At 34.3% G+C, this 22,842-nt stretch overlaps 1 protein-coding gene across 1 annotated transcript; it reads left to right on the forward strand.

The window, feature by feature from the left end:
- Positions 1-1,599: 1,599 nt before the first annotated feature.
- Positions 1,600-3,884, forward strand: LOC147396270 (transcription factor MYB61-like). The gene is made up of 3 exons (XM_086450902.1): positions 1,600-2,051; positions 2,178-2,307; positions 2,436-3,884. The coding sequence occupies exons 1-3, from the start codon at positions 1,919-1,921 to the stop codon at positions 3,538-3,540; spliced, it is 1,368 nt and encodes a 455-aa protein (XP_086307028.1). The 5' UTR covers positions 1,600-1,918; the 3' UTR covers positions 3,541-3,884.
- Positions 3,885-22,842: the final 18,958 nt, after the last annotated feature.

Genomic DNA, 22,842 nt, shown 5'->3' on the forward strand with positions numbered 1-22,842 from the left:
TTGTCCTACATCAGTGAATAAAAGAGGCTGGATTTAAGGATTTAAGAAAGACAGAATGGGATGGGAAGATAGGTCTTTCTTTAAAAATAATTGGTATACATGGTAGGGCCATACAAAAGCAGAATCTATATTAACCAAGTAAATTGTTAATTTTTAAAGATAGTTTTCTCAATTTTAAGTTTTAAATTCAGATTCTCCTTTTGTTTTCAAAATATTTTAATACAGATTCCAGAGGTTTTAGCAATTCAAGGCGGCCACCGGCACGACAGCTAATGTTTTGGAATAAATAAGTCAAAATGTTCATCATATTTCTTTCAATTTTTTTACTCATACTTTTATTGATGCAATTATATGGAACGCATTTAATTATTTTTATTTGCAACGAGTCCCCCCACCCTACAAGATCTCTTGTCCAATACAGTAATAATCACATAAAGCCTGGTCAGGATTTATTATAGTGCTCTTCTTTATATTAGTTTTCTCTTGTTTAAAATAAATTTAGAGTTAGAGAGAATAATTTGAACACTTCATGCCTTCTAATCATTGATAGCATAAAATTAATGGTAGACGTACTGTGAATTTCAGAATCATGTTTTTCATGCTTTCGATCCATACACATCCTATATTATTGAAATGGATACTAGAGTTTCAGACCCATATATTAATTTTGATTTTCATGAATTATCATCCTCCACCCATTAAAAAAATATAATTTTAAGACATATTTGAAGCCATTAAAGATTGTTGTGATTGCAATTAATATTGTCATTTTTTGGATAACAAATGATCCAAAAATGGTTTTTTCTTGACTATGAGGAACAGTATTTAGTTAGGAATTTTCTTTTTCATCTTGAAAGAAGAAGATGAATACGACCCGACCCTACGTATTTAGGTTATTATGCGTAATATCTTGCACTTTCATGAATCAAAAGGAGATGGGTATTTTTCAAATGAGGTTTTTCTTTAAAGAAAAATGAAGGATGAAAACTTTTTTTCTTCCCTAAGGTGTCCAAAGTCTTTTCTGTCCCCTTAATTATGAAACTTTTCAAAGCTATCATAATTTTGAACTGAAAAAAAATTTACTCAAAAAGCCAAAAGATGAGAAAGGATACCTATTTTCTTTTGAATAGCTCCCACAAAAGAAGAATGAGAGAGAGAGAGAGGGAGAATGGGGTCATGTAATTCTATATTTTCTTCCATGAAACAAGAGAATTTTGAATTTATACTACATAAAGTTTCTGTTATCTTCATAAGTGCAGTATACTGTATTGGCAAATATTAGCTAAGCATGGGTATTTCTTGTCACCAAAGCCAATTTCCCTTTTATCAAATAATGTGGCAGGCTTTTTGTTGGAATCTTGAAATAGACTAATTTGAAAAAGGTTTGCTTGAAACCCAATACAAAAGCTTTAGGACCCCCCACTGTAAATTCTCCTCAAATGCCTATTTTGGTGGTGGTAGAATTTGTTTCTCTTTCACTTTTGTTACTACTATTACTTTTACTGGATTGGGTTTCAACTTTCAAGTATGGGTGCTTCTCAAATCTCATCCTTTTTATTCTCTCAATATATATAGACCCACCATTCCTGCAAAATACATAAATTCTCAGACCTTGATGAGACATCTGCAACTCAAATTTTTAACCCATCTATCTCTTCTCACATTTCGAAGGAGCTAAAATGAAAAAAAAAATAATAATAAAAACTTCTAAACTCCAACACCCTATTGATTGTGACTTTTCTCTTCTATTAATTCACTTCTCTTTCTAAGTTGATACTTCATTTTCTCAGCTTCCTCCTCATCACCTCTCTCTCTCTCTCTCCCCACATTTTTCACACCACCACCTCACTCAAAGCCTCTGCTCTTGCAAAAAATTAACCTGTTTCTCAGTACAATTTTCTCCAACATTTGACTCCAAATGGGAAGGCATTCTTGCTGTTACAAGCAGAAACTGAGGAAAGGTCTCTGGTCTCCAGAAGAAGATGAAAAGCTTTTGAGGCATATAACTAAGTATGGTCATGGCTGTTGGAGCTCTGTGCCTAAACAAGCAGGTAACCTCTCTTTTTTCCTTTTTTGTTTAAAATAGTTTCTTTTTGTTTGGTTCTTCAAGCAGTGTTGATGTAATGCAGAAGAACAAAACTCTCATAGTTCTCTTTCTTTAAATGGTAAATTTTCAGGTCTACAAAGGTGTGGGAAGAGCTGTAGGTTGAGGTGGATAAACTACTTGAGGCCTGATTTGAAGAGAGGCACATTCTCTCAACAGGAAGAGAACCTCATAATTGAACTCCATGCAGTTCTAGGCAACAGGTAATAATCTTATAATTCAAAGACCCTTAATCCATCTCTCCTAATTGATATTCTCTCTTTCTTCTCTTTATGGGTACTCAAAAATTCTGTTAAATTCTTAAAAAAGTTTTTATGTGCAATTTCATCAGGTGGTCCCAGATCGCAGCGCAATTGCCCGGAAGAACTGATAACGAAATCAAGAATCTCTGGAACTCTTGCATTAAGAAGAAACTAAGGCAGAGAGGCATTGACCCAAACACCCATAAACCGCTCTCCGAGTTTGAGAATGGAGAAGAGAAGTTACCCACCACCACCACCACCACCACCACCACCACAACCAACAACAGCAACAGTACCAACAGTCAGAACGCTTTGGGGGTTTACAATGAACTAAACCTCCTTAAGGCAGAGAATTCGAAGCCCAAGCCACCTGTATTGCCTACAGAGCAATTCTCAGTCGAAGGTTCTTCGGGCTCCAAGATCAGCAATACAAGCAACAACTTGATAACATCCACACCCACTAAGGATATCTTAGATAGGTTCATAACCTCCCATGAAAACTCCACCACCAACTGCAGGCCTACGGATTCTATGGAATATTTCCCCCTTCAGCAGTTGAATTATGGTTCCAATGCCGGGCTCTCAGTAAGCCCGAACCCGGCACTCTGGTTCAACCAGAACTGTAGACCTTTTGAGATAAATTCTGAATTCAATTCTAATTCAATTTCCACTGTTCTACCACCCATATCGAGCTCGATCATCCCAACTTCAATGGGTTTCAAGCCAACTACTAGTCTTCCCTCTGAAAATCTTCCAACAACAGGTTCTTATAGCATCGGTGATGTCCCTTACTGGGAAGCTGGGACATCTGGTAACAGTAGCAGCAGTAGCAGTGGAAGCAATGGTAGTATGGAGTTACAAAGAAATAGTTCCTTCTTTGAGAATAGTGTCTTCTCATGGGGATTGGCCGATTGTCATGCATCGAATAAAGAAACCCGAATTCATCGAACAGAAGGCGAATCCGAAGATATCAAATGGTCTGAATATTTCCATACCCCATTCATAATGGCTGCTACCACCTCTCAAAACCAAACCCCTCAACCTATATACCATGAGATTAAATCAGAAACCCAATTCACAACTGATGGGTCAAGTTCAACTTGGCATCAGAACCAACAGCAACAACAATTACAGGCTTCAGATATATATGCTAAAGATTTCCAGAGACTTGCAGCGGCTTTGGGACACATTTAGCTTGTACACATCAAACCTCTGATTAGTGGTGAAAAAAATTTACAGAATTTTCAACTTTAAAAGGTTTGGATAAATGCTTCTTTTGATTACAGTTGTGTGCCATAGTTTTTCTTCTGTAAATAGGTCTGATATAAAAATTTCTCTGCTTTTTGATCTTTGAATATTTGTGAGGGAAGAAGCTCAATCTCACCCCTTTGTTCTTGGGGGATGAGATAGTGTTGCAGAATAAGGCTTGTTCCAGTGCCTTTTTTTTTTTTTTGCTTCATTTGTTTTGGATTCATAGACTGTAATTCTATCGGTAAACAACCAAAAAATCTTCATTTCTAACTTTGGTTTCTTTTTTATTTTTCTTTCTTGTTCTCTCTCTCTCTCTCTCCCTATCTATCTCTGCACTTTTCAAAGTGAATATTCAATGAAAGTTGTAATTTTCTTTAAACAATCAAAATATCTTATTTGGGCTTCCTTCATTTCTCTTATTACTACTACTCATCATTTTATCTTAACCCTTGAAAATTCATGAATCTGATATAAGCACTTTTCAAAAACAAAATTCAAGGAAACCAAAATTTTAAATGGGTGTCTATCAATGTCTCCTAGAGATGATAGAGATGGTTTTCACTTTTTGACAGTCTTTAAGTCACTTCTTCCCCTCCTCAGGGCTAAATGGTCTTTGAAGACATGAATTATAGCTGTCTGCCTTCGGTTTATTCCGTCCAGGCCAATTCTTGCTCCTTTACTTGATTTGGAAGGCTGTGAAAGCAAGGGAGCCTATAAGCTTTCTATTCTCATGTCTTACAGTTTCTTTAAAGACTCTTGCATCATCTTAAGATATACTTTCTAAAGCAAGAAAAGACTTCCAATATAAGGGAAATGAGATGTTATTTGCTTGGTGAATTAATTGGGAGAGAGCTTGTTGATATGGTAAGAAAATCTGTGCCATCCATTTGGCGCAATCTAGTGTCGGTGTCGTGTATGATAATCCCTGCGACGGGTACCACTTGATGTTGATGCTTGTAAGAATTCTTGAAATGGATGTTTTCTTAGAACATAGGAGTTAATGCATTGAGGGGAAAATGAGGAAAGAGAGGGCCTGAATTTGAAAAGGAGGTGAGTCTATTCTAGAAAAGCATCTTAACTTTGAAGGGTCATTCCAAAATATGGTTTTCTTGGTGTTTTGTTTTGTAAAATACATCAACAGCAATCACACTCCAAGGAGTTACTTCACACAGTAAGATGGATGGGATACAGATGGGCCAACATGCATGTGGCTTGCCATGTCAATTGTTCTTGTAATCTCTCCTATGATGAATAGATTCTTGGTTTTGAAATTAGGAAAGAAAATCATTAATGATAATAATGAGTGATTTGAAATTAAAGTATGAACATCTTCAACTACATGATGGATGGGTCATAGGCAACTTTTATACACACACACACATACACATACACATACTCATACACATACATGGGTTAACTCTCAAAATAGAATATTTTGAAGTCTCTTCTACCTCCACATGAATGGTATGTCCCCTAGCATAAACTACTTCATTCACCCATTAAACTATTCAATATATTTAACTATAAAACAGATTTGTTATCAATGAGTGAACATGGGAACAACATAATTGAGTCCTTTGTTTAGTCCTTATCCTTACAAGCTTATGACAGTTCATTGGAGAAGAAAACAAAAAAAAGAACACTGGTAAGATGAAGAGGTTGACTTTAACATTAACTGCTTATTGATCTTGATTTGGACAAATTGATGGACCTTTTTTGGAAAATATAGTATGACTGTATGAGCACCTCTCCAAATGTTTAGCTCGCATCGTGCCCATCCACAATTGATTGCAAATGCAATCACGTATGGGAGGGTGTTCCGTTCCATTTTATTCCCAGAATTTTTTAAGGCTAATTTGGTTCTATCCAGAGTCCCCCAGAAAAGACTAAAAGAGGCGCATTTCAGTGAATAAACCAACATTTTTTATTACTATAAAAAGGTAGAATGCCAACATCTTGGTCAGTTTAAACCACAACTTACGACATATAAACTTAGCACTCGAAAGATTTTCTTCTCTTTGTTTTGCCCACAATTTTTCATGAACTTTCAAGAGAGTAAACAAAGAACTAATGATTGATTATTTAATAGAAATAATCAACCGAATTTTCAATGGGTTGGGGGGGAAAAGAACTGTAACTCAAATATCCGAAACTACCATCACTTATTAGAAACATTATCTTTCATTATCATGGAAGTTGAGCATTATCTTCTTACATCCGTCTCACTTAACAAGCAAATGAGATGCCAAGGACTCTAAATGTACATGGGTCATAGTACAGTACAATGGATTGTAACACAAGTATCATATTCTCATTGGAGTGAGAGAAATTGCACCTAAGGAGTGCCATTGGAAGAAGAATTGGATGCCACAGTCCTTGAGATCTGGTCCATGGAACTTGGTAGTGAAAGGATTAATCCAGGCCAACAACAGAGAAAACAAGCAAGCTAGAAGAAGAGACCAAATCACCACCACTGTTGGAATTTGGTGTCTACGAACGAACAATCCTTTCAAGAACAGGTGGAGATGGAGGATTACCAAGAAAGCGAACAATAGCTTACAAAACTATAGGGCCCCAGACCCATAACCACTTGTAACAGCAGAAAAGATGCCAGCAACCATTGCCCACAAGTTGATGATCATCAATGTTGTTGGAAGATCAAAAGCGATGTCCATTTGAACATGTAAAGCTCCATAGCATCCTCCTTGCTAGATTTCTTGGCAGCTAAGCTCGAACTACTACTTAACCTTAGCAAAGCATTAACCAAACCATGAAAAACAGCAAATAAATAAGAAGACACTCCAGCTATCACCCAAAACTGTTGATTTCTCCACCACTCCTGAATATCGACTCCGCCCCACCTAATCTCAAGATCCCTGTTAGCAAAAATTGGTAATAAGAGAAGAATGAGCCAGATGATTGTTTGATTGGTGATCTGTAAATTAAAAGCAACAGAGCATAGTCAGAAATCATTTTTTTAAGGAATTTTTTGGCAAGAAAAAGATCTCGGGAAACTTTTATACATCTGTTTTGTTTCCGGCTGGACATTATAAAATAAAATCTTAGGAAGATTTATATGAAAAAAACATATTTTAAATACGAAAACTCAATTCCCAATCTATTCAATGGTATTACCTTTGGAACTTCAAATTTCCAAGCTCTTACCATGCCAGCATGCGGGCACACGACACTTCATGGAGCGGCACGACACAGCTAGGCAGGTGCCATTGCAGTGCTATATCATAGTCATTTAGGGGAACATATTTATTAAACATGTGCCACATTACATTTTGATGGTGATTTTTCCTTTCATGGGGAACATATTTGTAAATTGTAGTTCCCCAACATGCAGACCATATCTAAATGACACGTCACACCAAAATTCAGCCATATCAAACGATCCTAAATGGCTTAGTAATTTTTTAGATGGAAAAAAATTAAAGCGAAAGAAGAATCTCAGAGGAAAGTGCACAAGGGAGATGTTTATGATCACCCGATTAAACAAATTTTTGGTTATTGTCTTCTCTTTCATGGGGCCCATTGATCTAACTATTTCAGTCAGCACAACTGTGTACAATTAAGGACAATGTAGAATCACTTCTTAATTTTTTTCCTCAAATCAATTAACATTAATAGCATGGTTCTTGTACTCTAGTAACTTGGGTTATCTTACTCCAAGTTTTCTTCATGTGCTACAAGTTATTATAGGATCACCTAGAAGATCTATTGTACCACAAGTGGATGTTTGTGTAGACATTTCAGCTGTATTGAAATTTTCAGTGTTGTTTGCCATTCTAGAGACCTTTGGATACCTTCAAACTTAGCAATTGTGCCACATGTCAAGGTAATATTGCTACTCAATCAAAATCTTCCGAAATTTCATGCTGCTCCTTTTTTGAGATTCTTGAAAGAAACTAAAAGAAATAATTTCTTTTCAGAATCTCAATTCTCACAAGCCATTAATGTTGATATAGTTTTATAAAAATCATTAAAATAAAATCATAAAAGTTCGAAGGTTATAAATGATAAATTTGGCAGCGCTAGATACAGGTTTTGAAAACCGAAAAAGACTAATATCCATTACACCATAAGATATGTATCAACACATATATTTTCACATTTAAATTGTTGAGCTAATGGAACCTACCATAGGAACTGATTACGTGTATTGCTTCTCTTAGGATCTCATCAGGAGTTGTGGAATGTGAGTATCTATCATCATTAACAAGATTTGATGCAACAAGAATTGGTGATTGTCCAAAGAACTTTTCCAAGCAAAGAAGATTGATAGGCTCCACAACAAGCTCGTGTGAGTTGTCTTCATCATGAACAGTAGTGAAATAAAAACCATGGCCATCACTTGAACTTTTTGTTCTAGTGCACCAACAGCCTGTTTTGTATTGTTCTATTTCTGACGTGGATCATAACCATATAAAGCTTTCCCGGTTGAAGAAGCTTCCGGTACCAACACAAAAAGATCCTTGTATTCCATCAAGACCCTTAAGGTTGATCTGCAATGCAACTAGTACATTATTAGCAGAGGACCCAACTCACAAATAACTGAAGCTATCCAAAGCCCATGTGCATTTCGGACTGGATGTGTCAGTCAATACAGGAGAGAGAAGGCAAGAATTGTTCGAATTCCATATAACGTGTGGCCCATTGACCTCACGGTCATAGTATTTTAATTGCACAAAGATTCTATAATGATAAATGTCAATATTGAAAGGGATTTCTACTATCATTGGAATTAGAAAGTGCTCTTTTAAGTTTAATAGGAAACCTTGATGGATAGGAATCTTACTAAAAGGGGAACCTTAGACCTTCTATCTCCATCTATAAAAGAGGATCAGCAACCTCATAATAAGAGAGAGTGAAAAATGCATATAATAGATAGAGTTTTGAAATAGTGATATCCATCAATCACTAGAACCTTAGCCGATCCATATAGAGAGAAGGGAGAAGGTGAGTCTAGAACTAAAGGAATTTAACGATTGGGGTTCAGGCACTTCAACAAACATGTGGATTGCAAAGGCACACCTCCAACGTATTATTGAATCAACAATTTGGTTACGGCACAAGGTAAGTACCCTAACTTAATTTGGTAACATGAATAGTATTCTTTGTTAGACCCATGTAATGTGTGGCCCATTGACCTCTACGGTTTAGTTTTCAAAACGCACAAGGATTCTATGATATTTATGAATATTAATATTAATAGAATCATAATATAATTAGAATTTTATATTATTTAAGATTTAGTAAGAGATCTTGATGGATAGGAAACCTACTAAGAGAATGATTCTAGGCCCTAAACCTTCGTCTGTAAAAGGAGATCGGCTAACTCATATTGAGTACGTTGAACACATAAAGATTTGTGGAGAAACAACAAAATAAGATAAGTGATATCCATCAATCACTAACCCAACCGATCCACATAGAGAGACGGGGGAAGGTGAGTCTAGCAATTAAAAGGATTTAATTCGATTGGAGTTTGGAAGACGATGAGGAATTTGGATTGAAGTACACACTTTCAAACACATTGAGTCAAAGATTAAATTGCGATGGCACAAGACAAGTAACCATACCCTATTTTGATTTAACATGAATATGTATGTTTGAGATATGCGTTGATTAGTTTCTATTGGGACAATGAAAGTCATGTTGAATATTTGAATATTTAAAATTTACAACATATGGTATCAAAGCATGATTTTTAAATCTCCTTATCTTGGCTACTATTCATGAATAAAAGATTTTCATAAAATTCTTGTGCCAATTTCTTGATCTCATTGTATGACTATATTGTTGAATTTTCTTATATGTGTGTGATTTCAATTTTTTGTATTTTGGATTTCTGATTTTATAAAGGTTCAATTGATATATGAAAATTTTGTTTTCATGTATATTCAAATCGATTTTGGAATGTCCAATTTTTTGTATAAACGATTGGTATTAAGGTATTTCTGTTTTGAATAAAAGATCGGTAATTTTGGGGATTTTGATTTTCATATATTGCAGATCATATATATTCAATCGGTAATTAGATTTTCTAAAGATATATATATATATATAATTTTGATTTTTCTGATTATAAAATATACATTTAGTTTCAATTTTTCCGATTTGTTCATGTATATTGAAATTTCAGATTTCAAATTATATCACATATGATCAAATTCAAAATTTTCGATTTGCATATTAAATTCTAAATGTCTGATTTATACATGTGATTATTCAATTTCAGAATTTCAGTTTGTTCGTGTGTATATATTAAATTTCAGATTTCAGATTTATACATGTACGTATTTCAAATTTTGATTTAGAATGATCATTCAATTTCAGAATTTCACTTTGTTCACGTGTATATATTAAAGTTCAGATTTTCGATTTATAGATGTATGCATTTCATATTTCGATTTAGAGTGATCATTCAATTTCAGAATTTCACTTTGTCCACGTGTATATATATTAAATTCATATTTCTAATTTATACATTCAAATTTAGATTTTGGTTCATCATGAATATTCATTTCAGAATTTTTAGTATTCACATGTATGTTTCAATTTCGATTTTTGAAATTATGTTTTGCTTACATATACGTGAGTTACCAATTCAGTTTGGGTTTTGATATGTATTGCCAATTATGGTTTTGATAATTTTCGATGCCACGTGAATATTTAATTCAATTTTAGATCATGAATTTTGGTTTTCACGTGTCTATATATTTCTAAATGTTGGATTATTGAATTTCAGATTTATTGTAAGCATGTGATTCTAAATTTTACTATTGCATTATTTTGATATTGATTTTTTTTTTTTATCAAAACTTTATGTAAATATTATTAAACAATTTAGAGAAACGTAAATTTTATTAATTTAGTATTTTTAATTAGTAAAATTTATGAAATATTTAATTGTATTAAATTTGGCCATCGGGGTGATATTAAGAAATAATAATCTTTATAGTTGCAGACTCAATTAGTTAAATGAGATTAGCCTAAAAGAGAATTTCATTTAACTAATTGAACTCTGGGTAAGGTAACATAATCTATATAATGTAATAAAATTAGGATTGGATACCCGTAGGTAACAAAACTGGTTAAATAAATTACATAGATTAGGTTAGTCTTATAGGGTAAATAAAATTAGTCTTTACTTTTAAATATGTGAACAATGAATATACCTAGTTTAACCTAAATGATAAATTTAGGTGATATTAATGAGTTCATCATTAATTTAATACAACTCAAATCACTAATTAGAGTATTGTCCTTATAAAATTTCAGTTTTTCAGTTCGTTCCATTCTTATGTATCCACCATCCTAATTCTTGTTGGATTGAATTTTTCGAAATCATATGAGCACATCCAATTCACTCTAGGAGTTCAGGATTTTGACCTAGTACTCATTTCTGCAAAACTTGTAAAATTAACTGAGAATAGTATGGTAGAACAAGAAAATTTGATTCTCACTTGGGAAAGATTGAATAGGCTTAGTTTGATGTTCATGATAGGATAATTATCGCTAACAATATCAAGACCTCCCTATCTCCAATTGACAATACGTAGGAGTACCTGAAGAATGTAGAAAAAAAGTTTAAATTTGTTGATAAGTCAATTGCGGGCACACTGATGGCTCAGTTGACAATTATGAAGTACGAGGGGACACGAAGAATACAAGACCACATCCTCAACATGATGAATAAGGCTGCAAAGTTAAGAGTATTAAGAATGAGCGTGGATGATTCCTTTCTGATTCAGTTCATCCTTAACTCTCTTCCAACTCAATTCAGATCTTTCAAGATCTACTACAATAATAATAAAGACAAGGGGAGTGTGAACGAATTAACTAATATGTGCATTCAAGAAAAAACGAGATTGAGATAGGGAGGGAAACAATCTGCTTTTGTGGTGACTTAAAGAACGTGAAAAAAATGAGAAATATCAAGAAAATGGAAGAAGAATTCATCAAGAAAAGGTAAAACGCCCGAGAATGCAAATCAAACTAAATGGAAGAATAACAATAGTGTCAAGTGTTATTTCAATGGGAAGACGGGACACATAAAGAAGGACAACGTTAAACACAGAAGTTAGTTCTAAAACAAAAGTATGTTTCTTTTTTTGTATGTTATGAATCAAATTTAGTTGAAGTACCCTCTAATACCTGGTAGATTGATTCTGAAACACAACTCATATTACGAATTCGATGTAGGGATTCCTTTCAAGTAGGAAACCAATGCAAAGTGAAAGATCTATTTTCATCGGGAACCATCTTGAAGTGCAATTACTAGTTATATAGACCTATCGCTTATTATTGGAGACTGGTCATCAGATGGATCTAGAAAACACTTTTTATGTTCCTACCATATCTAGGAATTTAGTTTATTTATCTGAATTAGATAGTTTAGGTTATTCAATTTCTTTTGAATTTGGACAATTAAAGTTATTTTTCCATTCAGTTATAGTTGGATCTAGGATTTTCATTGATGGTTTATATAAAGTAAAGTTAAATTATGGTTATGCCTAACATTAGTTTTCCTGCATTCGAATAATGATTTGAATGGTGATTTGATTAATGAAAATTCTTCAATCTTGTAGCATAATTGTCTAGGACAAATCTCCAGAGATAGGATAGAAAGATTAATGAAGGACAAAGTTTTAGAAAATTTAGGCTTCATAGATTTCTAAATATACATGGATTGCATTAAAGGAAATCAAACTAGATATAATAAAAATTAGCCAGAAGAAGTGAAGAACTTCTTGACATCATACACATTAATATTTGTGAACCCTTTCTTACTACATGTTTGAGTGAAGAAAGATATTTCATCACTTTCATAAATAACTTCTCTAGGTATGACTATGTGACGTCCCATCAAATGCTAACACAAATCTCAAGGTACTATGTGGCACCTCGAAATTTCGGCATGGTCTCCTCTATTTATGTTAGCGTTTCACGGAACTCAAACCTGATAAACCAATTTATAACAAAACCTGTATATAAAAATGTAGATACAGGAAAAATAACAGCGGAAGACTAATTACATCTAACATGTAAGTAGATCAGAGTGCGGAAGATTTATCAATATACAAGCTTACCAAAACACTCTCACTCTAACATAGGCCTAAACTCTCTATCCAAAAACTACATATATTCTGGGTGAAACTGACAACACTAAGGGATGTGGCCCTAGTGCTCACCAGGCAATAAACTTTGATCGTCGATCTGATCGACCAGATACTCCTCAATTACTGACTCTACGCCTGCCTCGGTAGCTGCAAATGTTGAAACTAAAAAAAATAGGAAGGAAAGGGTGAGTAACAATGGTTACCCAGCAAGTCCACAGCCAATTCCTACTAATAACCCTTCTTAAGCATGATCGAATAAAGCATACTGAACATTTTAATACATGTAAGGTTTTACAAGATAAAATACGATCAACTGGTACATATAGCCAGGGACGAGGAACTAAACAGTTTTAAAAATTTCACATAACATCAATCATTCATACTCATTATACATTTTTCATTTTTTACAAATAATGTTGACAACATTGAAATAATAGACATGCTTCTCAGTTTGTAATTCGAAATATAACAACATATACATAATACAAATGGTGGAGTATTGGAATTAAAGAGTTGGGATTCACGACTAGATCGCTCCCAATCGGGACATGATATTCCTCAATAACATTGTAGTTCCTGATTTTGTGGCTGGTCGTGTCTACCATGCTTGCGGGACCATTTATCCGGCTCAGGCTGGCCGTTTGACGTGACAGTAAGCAATGGGTCTCTTTTCGATGTGTCAGAACGTTCGACTACTACTAGATTGTTAGTGATTACTAACTAATCATCTTCGTCTATGCCTATCAGGCGTGCATGTGATTCCCAAATGACACTCCACTCGTATACGACCACCTTTACAATACACGTTCACTGGTAAAGATAAGAAAAGAATGGACCCAGATTCCAGTTGTGACTCCACTCTTATACGCGTTCTATACCACGTATGAGCTTGGTGGTCCCTACCGTACATCCCAGGATAGTGCACCCCTCCGGATGATGTGATGCACTATCCCTTCAGGCATTCACAGACCCTTTAACAACTGACAAAATAGCTACGTATATATATAGTTTTCCATTTAAAACAAAAGAGAAATTAACAGAACAGGGTTGAGAATGGATATCCAGTTCCTACCATGCAACCGTGGCCACCCGGCCTAAAATAAACAACAGTACTCAGCGCACGCGCTAACATAATCGGAAATAAACATGTAACCCTTTCATTAATAACCTGGATATCCTTTCACCAACCTACACACAACATACAATGTAAAATGCAGACATCACCCCTCAGGTGTGATCCTGACATTTTACCGGTCATTCCCTTTTCCCATTCTCTTGACATTCTCACTTTTCATCATTTCAAATCAACCATCCATTTTCAATCTTTCAAAGTCATTCTTTTGATTTTTCCATTGAAAATCATCAAAGTTTATTAAAAAACAAGGTCCCGACGATACACGTGACCAAAGCTGTTAAAACAAGGAAAGCTGGTGAAAATTTGTCAAAGTGTCGGAAACTCAATTTTTAAAGTTCTCAAAATTGAAAACGGATTTTTCGAAATGAAAGTCTCGATCACGAGATTTGACACCATATAGTTTTTGTAATCTAATTCAAAGTTATATGAAAGTTATTACATTTTGAAAATTTGCCGAAAACATCGAAAAATACGTTTTGTTCTTGAAACCAAAATTTGGATTTTGATCCTTTGAGATTCGGATCTCGAAACCATTCCCATTGTTCCGAAATGGGGGGTAAAACCTTAATTTCATTAAAGAACTTAAAGTAAATGAAAAGTAAAAATTAAAGAGGAAAGTAAAAATTAAAGAGGACATTTACTTAAATGTTTTTAATGAAATGAATGGTGAGAAATAGTGTATAAGGTGTGAGAAATAGTGGAACCGATGGTTCCTGCCGACAGAAAAAAAAATTCGGTGGCAGAAGCTTCATTCTGTAGGTGGAACCGACAGAATGCCTTCGGCAGGTGCCGCCGGCACTGACCCTTCCCACCGACAGCCTGAATCTCACTCGCGATTTTTGGGTTTTTCGATCCCTTCTTTGGATCTTTGTTTCGTTCTTCAAATCCCCCAATCCACCCACGAATTCAACATTTAAAACTTGATAAAACATCATCAAAACATCTACTTCTACCATGAAATTTTAATCAAATACCAAGTTTCTACAATTTAAGTACAAACAACAAGTTTTGTTTCAAAACCTAAATGCACATTTCGAAAATCTAAAGCTATCAATAAGAATTGGAAGTCCCTTACCTGGTTGTGGACGCTAAGGATACAAGCTAGCGCTACAACTCAAGGTTGGATGGCTCGAGAGTTGAGGTTGGGCTGACTTGGATGCAAAACGAGCGAGGATTTGCAAGGTATCCAACAATGACGTTCTCCTTCTCCTCTATAATAAAGTATAGACCTAGCTCCTAACTCGATGAAGCCTTCGGATGGAAGATGTTGAGGTTTACTCGAGCTACCCGGCTAGTTTTGATGGAGGATGGGGAAAACGAACAAGAATGGGTAAGTAAATATGGTGAAGTTGTAGCTCTCGACGTGGCCGACAACTTTGTCTTCTTCGTCAAGGTTCAACTCGGCTTCGTTTACGCACAAACTTGATGGCAATGGGTCGAAACCCTTGGATTGAAAGTGGCTGTCGTTTGGGATTTCTTAGAGAATGAGAGAAAAATGAAATAAAAGAAAATCAGATTTTTCTTTTATAACACAGCTAAGGGCATACTTGTAATTTTCCCTCATTTCTAGTTTCGATCATAACTTAACTATTCGGACTCGGAAAGCGACAAACAAATATACCATTTCAAATAAATTTTCGTTGTGGTTCTAATGGTGTGGTCAAATTTTCTTGATTCTCCCTCTAACGAATTTTTTTTATTTTGGGTCCTATTTAACGCGAAATTCGAGGATTTTATAACTTTTTCATCCGAACTCGACTCGAACTTACTTACAGTCTAATGTATATATTCCGATCATTTTGAATTTAATGGCGAAGTTAGTTTTCCTCGAAATTAATCAAAACAATATTCGAGTATTTTACTCTAAGTCTCTTATTCGATGTTTTCCTCCAAATCTCACCATTCACTTTCCTCGAGATATGAGTTAAAAATACGGGGTGTTACAGGCTATGTCTATCTAATTCATGAAAAATCTCAGTCTGTGGATATCTTTTAGATATTTATAACTAAGGTAAAAAAGCAATTAAACAGAAAGGTTAAAATAATTAGGTTAGATAGAGGAGGTGAAAAATATGATAGATTTGATTAATCAGGTCAGAACTTTGGCCCTTTTGCTAAACTCTTAGAAAGATTAGGTACTTGTGCATAGTACACAATGCTTAGAACTCCACAACAAAATGATGTAGCTAAAATACATAATTGTACACTTATAGACATGGTTAGGAATATCTTGAGTCACTCAACAGTTCTAGAATTCTTGTGGAGAAAAGTATTAAAGATCGCAATGTATATCTTAAACAAAGTTCTCAATAAAGTAATTCCTAAAACTCCATTTGAGTTATAGATTGGTAGGAAACCAAGTTTAAAACACTTACATGTTTAGGACTACTCAATGGAAGCAAGGATTTATAACCCACGGGAAAAGAAATTGCATCTCAAGACTATATCTAGATATTTCATTGGTTATCTAGAAAAATCTAAAGGAGACAAGTTTTATTGTCCTAACCATAGTAAGTGAATAGTTGAAATCATAAATACCAGATTTTTTGAAAATGGTGACATTTGTAGGAATGTCAAACCACGTAAAATAGCTCTTGAAGAAATAAGAGTTGATATTCTACCACCTCTTAATCTTATGAAACTGTTAATTCTCAAGATGTCCAACAACTTGAGGATAATGGACAATTATTAGAACAAGTTGGTTTACCACTTCATCAAGACTCAACCATTATAATTGAAGATTCACTACAGGTAATTCCGAGAAGATCTCTCAGAGAAAGAATACTTGTCATTTTAGATGATTACGTGGTGTATCTATAAAAATTTATTTTTGATATTGGGATAAATAAATATTCAATTATGTTTTTATAAGCAATGAAAAGTAGTGATTCTATCAAGTGGGTGGCTGCCATGAAAGAAGAGTTAAAATCTATGGACCAGAACAATATTTGAGATATTGTCAAATTACCTCCTAAATGTAAAAGAGTCGGTTGTAAGTGAGTTTTTAAGATCAAACACGACATAAAAAGGCAATGTTGAACAATTGAAAATCAGACTTGTTGCCAAAGGTTTTACTCAAAATGAATGCATTGATTATATTAAGACTTTCTCTCCAATTTTTAAGAAAGACTCATTTAGAATCATTATGGCATTGGTGGTTCATTATGATTTGGAGTTACACCAGAATGGATGTGAAAATAACTTTCTTAAATAAGAGTTTAGATGAAGAAATCTACATGGAATAACCTGAAAGGTTCACAGAAAAGGGAAAAGAAAGTCTAGCTTGCAGGCTTCAGAAATCCAGGCTTCAGAAATCCATTTACGAACTTAAACAAACTTCAAGGCAATAGTACATAAAGTTAAATGATACCATTACCTCCTTCAAATTTAAGGAAACATTATTAACTAGTGTATATATCTGAAGATCAGTGGGAGTAAGTTTATTATATTGATTATATATGTGGATGATATTCTGTTGTCTAGTAGTGATCTTAGTTTGTTGCACGAAATCAAGAATTATCTTACTAAGTGAAAGCGCCCTCGATCTGCGGGGTGCGCGGATCCGCTTTTGACCTTTGAGGTTTGGAAGTCGCCACCTAGTTATTGCGGTCTAGGAACTGAATATCGACTCTAAACGGATAAAAATAATTAATCTACTTAAAAAATAACTGAATTCAGAGATCACATTACGGGGTTGGAAGGTGTTAGGCACCAACCCTGCCCGGCAAACGCCGGTCTCTACTAATTTCTAAATAGAACTACATTACTAAAAAGACCTAATCAATAAAAAAAATTAAATCTTTACCTTTATGAAGACAATGGTCTTGTTCCCTCAGATCTAGTAGAATAGTTCTTCGTACAGTACTTATTACTTCGATCTGTCACCGGATTCATTTCAGATCTTCAAAACAAAGTATCTCCTTCTAAATTTTTTAAATTTTTTTATGGATTTCTAGGGTGTTTTGGAAGGGTTTCTAGGTATTTTTTGAGCTAAAGTTGGGGTATGGATGTTAGGTAAGGAGTTGGGACTTCAAAATCAAGGTTTATGGGAGGTTAGGGAAGCTTTTTGACCTACTTTTTCTAGGGTTTATTTTTTTATACGAAAATAGGTTGTAAGGACCCTTATTTATAGATTTTTTAAGTGTTTGCTTAGATAGAATTAATGTTTTATAATTATTTTAGGGAGAGTTATATTTTAATTATAATTGTTTTAGGTAGAGTTATTATTTAATTAAAATTGTTTTAAATAGAGTTATTAGTTAATTAGAATTCTATTAAAGTTTAGTCTTACTTGATTGACTTTAAGATCTTGACTTTAGTCTTACTTGATTGACTTTAAGATTTTAATTAAGATTTCACTTTAAATTAATTAATGTTTTAATTATTAATTTTGGAATTTTTAATTATTAAAATTATAAATTTACCGTTTTGCCCTCGGAGATGATGTTTTGCGTTTTAAGTCAGTTTTTAATGTTCCAGGATGTTTTGGAATCGATTTTTCATAAGGAATTCAATGTGAACGTTGGTTTTTATCATTTATAAAAATTTTGTGTGAAATGGTCGTGAACTTTATGAGGGGCATTTTCGTAATTTTATCAAATTTTGTGAAAATTGGCGAAATGGTTTATTTGATTTCGATTTGTTGTTTTATGTATTTGAAAGAGTTTTCCTAAGCGTAATGTAAGCTCTAGGGACGTTTTGAGTTTAGGGGTATTTTGGTAATTTGGTCATTTTTAGTGATTTTTATCGTAAAACTTCTTTTTATCGGCAAGATGATGATTTCTATATTTTTGGGATTATATTTTTCTAGCGTAACGTTATTTCTATAGTTTCGTTAGTTTGAGATACCTCATCCGAATTTCTGAAACATATTTAGTAACAAATAAAGCAATGAAATAATCATCCATCATTGGGAACCGTTGTAATCGGATTGACGAGTTGATTAATCAGGCAAGTGCAAAAATGGGGTGTCTACAGATACCCCTATTTGGCAGAAGGTTGAAGCAACTAGATAGCAAATCTATTTTGGTAGATAGTGTGATATCCGAATGCCAAAGCTAGTAACAGTTCATTTTTTAGCCTAATTTAGCAATTCGTCAGGACGTTCGGATCCTTGAGGGTAAAACTCTCCCCGAACTAAAATGTTGTCAGGTCTTTGAGTGCGAACTCTCATTGACGGTGTCAGATCCTTGAATTTTAGAAAATTCTCCTTGACTAATGAAACAAATGTGCATGTATGTGCACTTGAAATCTGAGATCAATCTCAATCCGAGTAAAACTGATTAAAATCTGAGCAAAACACAAAATCTAGGAAAACCTGAGAAAAAATTTGACTTTAAACAAAACTTGAGAAAAATTTGTGGTTTGAGAAAAATCTGAGCAAAAAGTTGAGAAAAAGTTTAATGTTTTACTCTACCTATCCTGGGTGAAAGAGTAATGAACTAATTTTTTTGGGAAGTTCTACTCTACCTACTTGGAGTGAAAGGTAATAAACTAATTTTTTGGGAGTCTTACTCTACCTGCCTAGGGTGAAAGAGTAATGAACTAATTTTTTTGGGAAGTTCTACTCTACCTACTCGAAGTGAAAGAGTAATGAACTAAGCCTTTTGGGAGTCCTACTTTACCTGCCCAGGGTGAAAGAGTAATGAACTAATTTTTTTGGGAAGTTCTACTCTACCTATTCGGAGTGAAAGAGTAATGAACTAATTTTTGAGTCCTACTCTACCTGCCCACGGTGAAAGAGTAATGAACTAATTTTTTTGGGAAGTTCTACTCTACCTATTCGGAGTGAAAGAGTAATGAACTAATTTTTTTTTGAGAAGTTCTACTCTACCTGTTCAGGGTAAAAGAGTAATGAACTAATTTTTTTTTGAGAAGTTCTACTCTACCTGTTCAGGGTAAAAGAGTAATGAACTAATTTTTTTTGGAAGTTCTACTCTACCTACTCGGAGTGAAAGAGTAATGAACTAATTTTTTGGAAGTCCTACTCTACCTGTCTAGGGTGAAAGAGTAATGAACTAATTTTTTTGAAAAGTTCTACTCTACCTACTCGGAGTGAAAGAGTAATGAACTAAGCTTTTTGGGAGTCCTACTCTACCTGCCCAGGGTGAAAGAGTAGTGAACTAATTTTTTGGGAAGTTATACTCTACCTACTCGGAGTGAAAGAGTAATGAACTAATTTTTTTGGGAGTCCTACTCTACCTGCCCAAGGTGAAAAAGTAATGAACTAATTTTTTTGGGAAGTTCTACTTTACCTACTCGGAGTGAAAGAGTAATGAACTAATTTTTGGGAGTCCTACTCTACCTGCCCAGGGTGAAAGAGTAATGAACTAATTTTTTTGGAAAGTTCTACTCTACCTACTCGGAGTGAAAGAGCAATGAACTAATTTTTTTAGGAGTCCTACTCTACCTGCCCAGGGTGAAAGAGTAATGAACTAATTTTTTGAGAATAAATGGGGGATTTACACCGCATTTGATTTTTTTTTAAAATAAAAAAATGGATTTTATGAAGGTCCAGTAAACATTTTAAATCTCTTTGAATCTTAGGAGTTTTCAAAATTGCTATCAAAAGGGTAACCTTTAATTCAAAGTTAACCTTATCCTTTGGGGTTGAAATTGATCAGGCTTCAAAACTAAATTGCCCCTAGTTTAATAGGGAACATTGCACTGGGGATAATTGAACATAATTTGAAAACGAATGCCCCTAGTGTAAGGGGGAAAACTGTACTCTTTAGAAAAAAGAAGTGTCCTTGTTATGAAAACTTGAAATCCTTGATTACCGCAAGCGCAATAAAGGTTTAACTTTTAATTTTAACTTTTTATATTGAAGATTTTGAGTCAGGCGCAAAGAAATTGGAACAAAATATTTCTTTCTGAAATTCGTCATAGAATTTGTTCTTTCTCCCCGTCGATTCGCTTAGGGATATGAAACTCTTCAGATCAATCATAGACAAGATACTTGTATCCACTGAGTCTATATTTGGTTCAAATTGGATATTGAAACTTGATCATTTGAACTTCTGATGTTTCAGCTCGGACCGTCTTTTCAGCTTCTCAACTCAACGGAGATTTTCTTTTATTTTTTAGTTGCTCTAAGTTTTGTCTAGATTATCTTTTCAAGTTTTCAATCTAGCGAGCATGCTCTAACTTTTGCCTAGATCGTCTTTTTAGGTTTTCGATCTAGCGAGCTTACAATTTTTTCTCTTTTCTTTGCTCTGATTGTTGCCAAGGTTGTCCTTTCAAATTTTTAACCTTGCGAGCTTGCCTTAATTTTTGCCTAAGCCGCCCTTTTCAGATTTTCAACTTAGCAAACCTTTTTTTCTTCTTCTTCTTCTTTTCTTCTGAACTTCTGGAGTTACTGTTTGATCATGCTTTACTACCTTCCTTAACTTTTTCGCACAGTACTTAGGAGGACTTTATGGGTAGGCTTAGGACTGGGCATAAAAAGAAAGGAATTTTGAGGCTCAAAAACCCAAATGCCCCTTGTGTGGTATTTCCTTTTAAATTGTTTTCTTTTTTCCTTTTGAATTTTTTTCTTTTTAAATTTTTCTTTGTCGGGAGATCTATTTTTTTATTTTGATGTGGTCGGGCCTGAAGTAACTTCTCAAGTTGCCTACGTACCCCAAAATTTTGGGATCAGACCAAGACGTAGTTCGAATTTTCCCTCCCCTATGTTAGGTGATCGGGCTGAGAAAAAAAACGACTTGTTTTTTTTTTTTTTTTTAAAAAAGACTGCAAAGGGCTAAGAAATGAGATATTAAACTGGGTAACAGGAAATTGATTCTACCGAAGGTGGCCTCCTTAAATGTAATACTGCTTGATCTGGTCAAGGTTGGTTGGTTCTGATAGTTCGATTCCATCATGATCTTGACGTTTGACGGCTTTTCCAGACAGTATTTCCTTAATGAATTAATTTCTCTAATTGGGTTCAGACTTCTTCCTATAGTCGAGGATGGGGGTTCAATTTTAAAGTTTGATGGCTTTCCAAGGCAGTGTTTCCCTTACTGATGAATAAATCTCTCTATTTAGGTTTAGACTTCCTCTTTTGATCGATGAGGGGTGCTCAATTTTTTTTGTGAGGTCTGATGGTTAAATCCCTGACTTGTAGGTGACAAATTTTGACTTCCTTGTCAAACGTTGACTTTTCTTTGATAAGTTTGCACGTGGTACAGAACTCTAAGTTATTTTTCTTCAATTAAGTTTAGTTCTTCGTACCCATGACGGACCTAGTCTGCTTTTAACAATTGACTTTCCATCAAGACCTTGAGATACGGGATTTTCATTTTAACTGGCAAGATTACTTTTACATCATATACTAGAGAGTAGGGAATAGCTCCAGTGGAAGACTGCATTGAAGTATGATGTCCATGGTGCGAATAGTAACTTCTCTGTCCAATCTCGGTGTGATGTGTGATTGACACATTTTCATGATGATTGTCTTGAATTTTTACTGGCTGCTTCAACTATTCCATCTATCTAAAAATAGTAAACTTTCTAAAAGTCCAGCACCGATACATTTTGTAATCTCTCCTCTGACTATGCGAGTCTCTTCTGATTTGTACATGTGGTGTTCTCACAAGATGGGTATATATTTCATGTCGAACAACACTCCAAATTTAACCGTCATATCCTCATAGGACCATGTAAGAAAGTCTTTTGAATTTTCTGAATAAATTCATTATCTTTTTATGCTCCTCTAAGGATAAGTTAATTCTAATATGAATTTCTTAGGAATTATTTTTTGTTCTGAGGTCAGTACTCTTTACTTTCTTGATTAGAGGTCGAGCAAGACATTTAACTTCTCATTCAGGAGGGAGTTCCTTATTAGAGGAATTTCTCCTTGAATTCAATTTATTAGTTAAATCATTAATGCGCTTGAGGTATTCAGAAATTTCCTTTATTCAATTAAATTCAGATGGAGCGACTGACACCATTGCAGACTAGACAAACTAACTTGACTAGAACAAAATAAGAAATAAA

This window comes from Akebia trifoliata, chromosome 8 (assembly GCF_017979445.1).
Source record: "Akebia trifoliata isolate Shusen 1 chromosome 8, ASM1797944v1, whole genome shotgun sequence".
NCBI classification, from domain to species: domain Eukaryota; kingdom Viridiplantae; phylum Streptophyta; class Magnoliopsida; order Ranunculales; family Lardizabalaceae; genus Akebia; species Akebia trifoliata.